Raw genomic sequence first — 6,375 nt, 5'->3', positions numbered from 1 at the left:
CGGACACGAGGCAGCGCCGGTCGAGAAGAAGTCGGTACACCTCGGCACGCGCCGTCGGCGTCAGCGAGTCGACAAGCGTCAAGAGTGCGTCAAACACGGCGGGGCCTTGGGGTGCCTCTTCCCGCGCGGACCCGCGACGCGCGACGCGCTTGCCCTTGGCACCCGAGGCAGAGCTGTACAGCTCCTTGGCGAGGCTTAGACGGTGCTTGAGCGTGTACCAAATGAGCCCAGGGAGGTCCGTCGTCTTGTCGGGCTTGGCGACGACCGTCAAGAGGTGGCTCATTGGGTGCTGTTGACGCGTACTGGACAGATGTTGCTGCTCAGCAACGGAAGCGCGCTCATGGATCACGGGAACCAACATAGTCGATGGCATCGGTCCTTCGTCGTCGGAGCTCTCGCCAGATGCCGCTGCATCGTGATTCAGCACCGCCAGCATCGCATCGGCCATCATTTGAACATGCTCGGGGTTAAGGTTGGCGGTAATAACGCCGTCATCGTGGCAGTCGAACCGTTGTGCGACGGCCCACAGCTCAGCCTAGCTGCCTGACGCGTCCGATAGGTTGACGACGAGAAGGTTGCCGATGCGCGACGTCATAAGCCCACAATTGAGCAATGGCATGGTCTGAAATGCAACGAGAATGATCTTCATGCCCCGTGGCACGTCGCGGACGTCCAAGCGCGGCACGTCCCACCGACACTTGGATCCGTGAGCTTGTTTGCCTCGTGCTCGAGTGCTGCGAGCTGCGCCGCGCGCTGCAGAGCCTCGTGCAACGTCGGGTCCAGGTTGACGCTTTCTTGTGCTAGCACTGCGTAAAGGACGTGCATGTACATGGTCCCGAGCTGCAGCATCGCCACGGCGACATCGGTCGCAACGAGACGGCGCGAGGCGACGAGGAGGCACTCGTCACGGAAGCAGTCGGCCGTCAGAGTCAAGCCAAAGGCCGCGTCGGAGCGCAGCGCAAGCAAGGTCACGTCGACAAGAGCTCGGCCGTCGGCCTGCGCCACCACACGTAGCTGCTGCTGGACGGCGAGGGTCGCTTCATCGGCGCTAGCAATGTTCTGGTCCTTCGTGTCGCTCCCAAACGCAGGGTTGCGCTGCCACATGGCGACGTAGACACTTCGCACAGCGGCCGCAACGTCCGGCGTCGACACCCGACTGGAGGCGACAAGTTCCAGCCATGCGCTCCGCACAAGGTTGGCCGCGGTCTCGAGACCTGCGGCATCAAGCAGATCCCAGACTCCGACGCGCGTTGTCGGCCGGTCAATCAAGTGCCATGTCGAGCGATCCGCGAGCAGCCGCTGCTGAAAGATCGTGTAGCTCGCCGCGTCGGGCCCCGTGCTCTCGATGCTCGTCGTGATTTCGCACGGCGTTCTCTTGTCGTCCGAGAGCGTGCTCTGGCGCGTGTCAATGTTCGAGCCATAGGCAAAGCTGCTGTAGTTGATCGAGAGGTCGCGCGCCGTCGGGTCGGCACACGCGCTCACCAGCGTACTGATGTCCACGTCGGCGGTCGCCTCGACCTCGACTGTTTTCGAAAAGACGCCGCCGACGTGGAAGACACCGCAAAGCACGTGCGAACCGTAGTCGCAGAGAAAATACTTGGCTGCTTCAACAGTCGTCAAGTCGCTGGCATCGGCGAGCGCCTTTTCCGCAAGCTCCATGGCCGGGGCGTCCAAGAAAAACGACTTCATCGGCACGTACGCGTATGTCGAGCAGGCGATCGACGCGCCCGACGCGGGCAACGACTTGACGTCATGCTCTCTCGCGCCAGAGACCGCCGTGCGGCCGTGGACCGACATCGCCTTGCGGAATTGCGCTGCCTCGAACGCATTCTCGAACCAGGCGTCTGCGATATCTGTGCTGCACGTCGGCGCTTGGAGCTTGCACGTGGTCGGCGGCTGCAAGACCGCCATCTCGATGCTCTCAGGCCCCGAGAAGCCGACGCAATGGCCAAAGAGTGCAGCGCCACCACTTGCACATGCCACGACCTGGTCGTCACTCGGCGCAGTGTCGATGGAGGCCATACCCGCACTCGTCTGCAGGAGGATGGTGTCGAGCACTTGGAGGCGGTCGAGCAAGGTCGAGGGGTTGCCAATCTTTCTCTCGCCAACGGTCCATTGCGTGAGACCCATGACCTTGACCGGCGCGTTGAAGCGGGAAGCCGCGAGGACGATCATGCCCTTGTCGACCGCGCGGATGGCGGCTTGAAGGTCATGGGAAGCTTTGATCGCCTCCTCCAAGGTCTGCGTCAGGCCAGCGTCGACCAGCATCGCGGAGCGCGTGAATGGGAACAAACATCGTTCGCGCAATCTCCTGCTTCGAACTACGATAAAGACGCCTTCGAACTTCGACGTGAACAAAATCGGTTGACGTCGGCAGAGAGAGAGCGAGTCTCACTCTGCTGGTAAAGTGTGAGAGGCGATGGCACGGAAAGGGGCGATCGATGGGCTCCAACGATGCGACTTGTGTCCAGGACATTGTGACTTGAGAGGAAGTTGCTGCTTGCCAAACCACAATGAGAGACGAAGGTGCATTTACATATTCGACATCCGGACATATCCGGTAATAACGTACATGAACCGCTGCATGAACCGAACCGCTGTCGAAGGCCGCCGTGTTCATACCAGTACTCACAAAAATGTCAATTGAAGCAGTCCATGACGACCAAGTCTTCCAGCGTTCTGCCCAGCATGCTTCAATGATCGGGCAAGTTCGTCGGTCAGCGCCACAATCCGACGCAACACCAGTCGACGTTGATGATATCTTTCAAGTCGAGCAGAACGGTACCGGTAGTGGGGTTCAAAAGGATCGACATGGGTAGACAAGCCGAAGGAAGAGGAGTACGTTGCTGCACCACAGCGCACTAATAATGCGGGTAGCGTTATCGAATTCAATGAGCTTGCGGATGATTTTTGTGCGCCGCTTGTCGTCAGGGATGGGGCCGCCATGGACAGGGCGATCTTGACAATTCTACTCGAAGTTCGAAGCTGACCACATGGCCTGCTTTTTCCGTAGTTCGAAGTCAAAGGGCGGGCAGGCTTGAAGTTTCTATTGGCTCATCATTTTCGATCCTTCCCTCCAGCATGACGACCTCGCCCAAGGTAGACGTCGGCCTCAAGAAGACCTTGGAGGGCGCGGTCGAGGCTTCCTACCACCTCCAGGCTGCCATCCGCGCCGACGACCAGGAAGAGATCAACCTCGCGGCTTCCCGCCTCAACGCGCTCGTCAAGGAGATGGGTCTCATGCAGTGGATCGTGGACGCCAAGAAGCTCCGCGATACGACGACGCTGCTCACGCGCCTCCCCGTCCTCGACAAGATGCTCACGCAGACGAGCTTCGCGGTGTCGAGCATGTCCCCCGCGCCGACGGACGACCAAGTCGTGGCCCGTGCAAGTGGTGGGTCGGCGCTTGTTGGCCATTGCTTTGGGTTTGCAAGCTCCTCCACGGTCGCCGAAATGACGATCTTGCAGCCACCAACCAAGTGCCACTTGGAAGCGCCTACCCTCGACACGGAAATCCAAGATGCGTGGTTCAACGATGTGACCGCCGTGGCATCGTTCCGAGCCGCAATGACCACGTCGGGCCGAACAGCGGTCGTCGACTCCAAGGCGTATCACGGCGACACGCTTCCTCCGCGCTGCGCTTCCGTTGCACATTTGACCTACGCGTTTGTGCCGATGAAGTCGTTTTGCTTGAACGCGGCCGACATGGTGCTCTCGGAGAAGGCGCTCGCCGACGCGGCCGCCGTGACGAGCGTCGAGGCGGCCACAGACTTTCTGAGCGACTATGGGTCGCACGTGCACACCGGCGTCTTTCACGTCGGCGGTATCTTGTGGAAGACGGTGCACGTCAAGGCGGCGTCAAAAGCGGCTGTCCATATCGTGAAGGCCGCCTGCCCGAATCCGGCGACTCGCGACCTCTCTATCAGCTACAGCGAGTTTACGTTCCTGCGTGGCCTCGACACGGTCGAAAGCGCCCTCTTTGATGCGGACAAGACGCCGTGCGAAATCACGACGCGCATCGAGTGCACTGGCCCCGACGCGGCCAGCTACGCGATTTTCCAGCAACTGCTGGTCGCCGATCGCTCGACATGGCACGTTATTGACCGGCCGACGAAGCGTGTCGGTGTCTGGCACCTCCTTGCACAACATGCTGGTCTGGCGCATGCCGCGACGCTTGTTTGTCAGGCGTGGCTGGAACTGGTCGAGTCGACGCGTGAAACGAGCGCGGACGTGGTCGCCGCCGTACGGGATGTGTACGTCGACGTGTGGCTGCACAACGCTGCGTTTGGCACGGACGCCAAGCACATGCCAATCACCAGCGCGGACGATGCCGTCCGAACGATGAACTCGCAGCTCGACGTTTTGGCCCATGACAACGTCGACGCCAGTGCATTGGTCGACGTCATTTTGCTCGCGCTTCGCTTCGACTCGGCCTTTGGCTTGACGTTGACGCCCGACTGCCTCCGTGACCAGCGAATGCACGACGCTTTGCGCCGGCTCGTCGCGCGCAACGACATTATGGCGATGGTCGAGCTGGGTGCCATGTACCACCACGTTCTTGACGCGCTGCTCGTGCAGACGTCGATTGTGCTCGATGTGACGGTGCTTGGGGCGCTGGAACGCGCCGCACAGCTGGCGCAACTCGAAAACATGGCTGGCAAGTTGACAACGTCCGTCTTTGAGTGGAACGTGCCGCACCTGGACGTGCGCGACGTCCCTGTCGCCATGAGGATCGTCCTCCGTGCCTTTCGTGCCTCATCGATGCCCGACTTGCCACTGCTCACCAATCGCATTGGGGAGCTCCTCCTTGCCAACCTCGGTGCGGCGTCAACCCCTGCGCTTGCGACGCTTTGGGACGTCGCCAAGGGGTACGGCTATCTGAAGGATGGCTTTGAGAGCAATCTCAACCAAGAACATGTGCATATGATGGCTGAAGCGATGCTGCACGCGCTTGAGAACGGGGCAATGGCTACTGCCGACAGCTCGGACGATGACGCGGTCATGCACCAGCACCTTGCACCTAGCGTTGATCAACATGCCCATGTTGCCGGCAGTCATGGGCACAACACGAGTCAACGCCCCATGAGCCACCTCTTGACGGTCGTCGCAAAGCCCGACAAGACGACGGACCTCCCTGGGCTCATTTGGTACACGCTCAAGCACCGTCTAAGCCTCGCCAAGGAGCTGTACAGCTCTGCCACGGGCGCCAAGGGCAAGCGCATCGCGCGTCGCGGGTCCGCGCGGGAAGAGGCACCCCAAGGCCCCGCCGTGTTGGACGCACTCTTGACGCTTGTCGACTCGCTGACGCCGACGGCGCGCGCCGAGGTGTACCGTCTTCTTCTTGACCGGCGCTGCCTCGTGCCGTTTCTTGTGCCGTCGAGCGACTTTGGTTTTCGGTCGGAAGCGAGCGCATTGAGCCTGGTCGAGACGCTCGTCGTGCAAGGCAAGGCGTCGCTCATACGCGAGACGTCCGTAAAGCGCGTGGCGGTCGTCTCGGAGCGGCCAACAAAGAGCAGCGCGACCAAAGACTGGATCAAGAACGTCTTCCACGTCGACTCGGTGCACTGCCTCGACCGCACGAACGGCAACAACGTCACGAACCTCCCGGTCGTCGCCGAGCTCGGCTGGGGCTTTATCGAGGAGAACACCGTGCACACGACGGTCATGGTGCTCCACGTCATTGGTGACTACATGCTCCTGGAGCCGTTCATTGCGCAGTTTGCCGACGTGTTGGTGATCGACACGGGGTCCGCGCCGGTGCGGATGACGCTGACTCACGGCACGGTGTTGCACTGGCGCATCGCAGACGACGACGAGGACGACGAAGTTCTTGGCGACGATGGCAAGGTCCTCACGGTGGCGCTGGCGAGTCCCATGACCTCGTCGTACGAGCGCATCACAGCGTACATCCTCGATGACGACGAGGCCGACACGCCGCCGACGCGGTTGCCAGTTGACAAGCTGGCGTTGCCCGACTATGTGCTGAGCGAGCCGGTTGGGCTTGGCAATTTGGAGAGCGTTCTGGCGGAAACGGACTTTGCGACGCTCCGCACGGACGTTCTGCAGCTCCAGCAGCGCTTTGCGGTCGAGTCAGCGCTGCGCATCAATCTCCAGCGTGAGACGAGCGGGCCCAACCAACAAGTGCTGCGGCAGAAGATTGCGTCGAGCGAAGGCGATCACAAGAAGCTCGTTCGCAACGTTTTCCGAACACCCTTGCTCGTCTACTTTCAGAAGATCCTTGAAACATCGTCGGCGACCATGCGCGAGATGCTTGTCATTGACCTCGAACGTCGGCTCGCTGAGTGCACCAACGCCGTGGCCGCGACGGCCCAGGCAGAGTGCGGTCAAGCCTTTGCCGCTTGCAGCGACGTCGAC

At 61.1% G+C, this 6,375-nt stretch overlaps 3 protein-coding genes across 3 annotated transcripts in view; 1 reads left to right on the top strand and 2 right to left on the bottom strand.

The window, feature by feature from the left end:
- Window positions 1-7: 7 nt before the first annotated feature.
- SPRG_10414 (hypothetical protein) lies at window positions 8-283 on the bottom strand (the record flags this gene model as incomplete). Its single annotated transcript, XM_012349542.1, has 1 exon — window positions 8-283. A coding segment is annotated over one exon (276 nt), but the record flags the coding sequence as incomplete, so codon positions are not given.
- Window positions 284-645: 362 nt separating this feature from the next.
- SPRG_10413 (hypothetical protein) lies at window positions 646-2,287 on the bottom strand (the record flags this gene model as incomplete). The annotated part of the gene is made up of 1 exon (XM_012349541.1): window positions 646-2,287. Exon 1 carries the CDS (start codon window positions 2,266-2,268, stop codon window positions 646-648), a length of 1,623 nt encoding a protein of 540 aa, XP_012204931.1. The 5' UTR covers window positions 2,269-2,287.
- Window positions 2,288-3,081: 794 nt separating this feature from the next.
- The window catches only part of SPRG_20915 (hypothetical protein), a gene marked incomplete at both ends in the record, with an annotated part of 5,790 nt that continues 2,496 nt past the window's right edge, over window positions 3,082-6,375 (top strand). The window contains one exon of the mRNA XM_012349598.1: window positions 3,082-6,338. Coding sequence (XP_012204988.1) covers window positions 3,082-6,338 — 3,257 coding nt within the window. The remainder of the gene's footprint in view (window positions 6,339-6,375) is intronic.

The sequence above is a fragment of the Saprolegnia parasitica genome (genome assembly GCF_000151545.1).
Source record: "Saprolegnia parasitica CBS 223.65 unplaced genomic scaffold supercont2.55, whole genome shotgun sequence".
In the NCBI taxonomy this organism is placed as follows: domain Eukaryota; phylum Oomycota; class Saprolegniomycetes; order Saprolegniales; family Saprolegniaceae; genus Saprolegnia; species Saprolegnia parasitica.
Note: the sequence above shows the minus strand (reverse complement) of the source record. Positions and strands in the feature narration are given on the sequence as shown.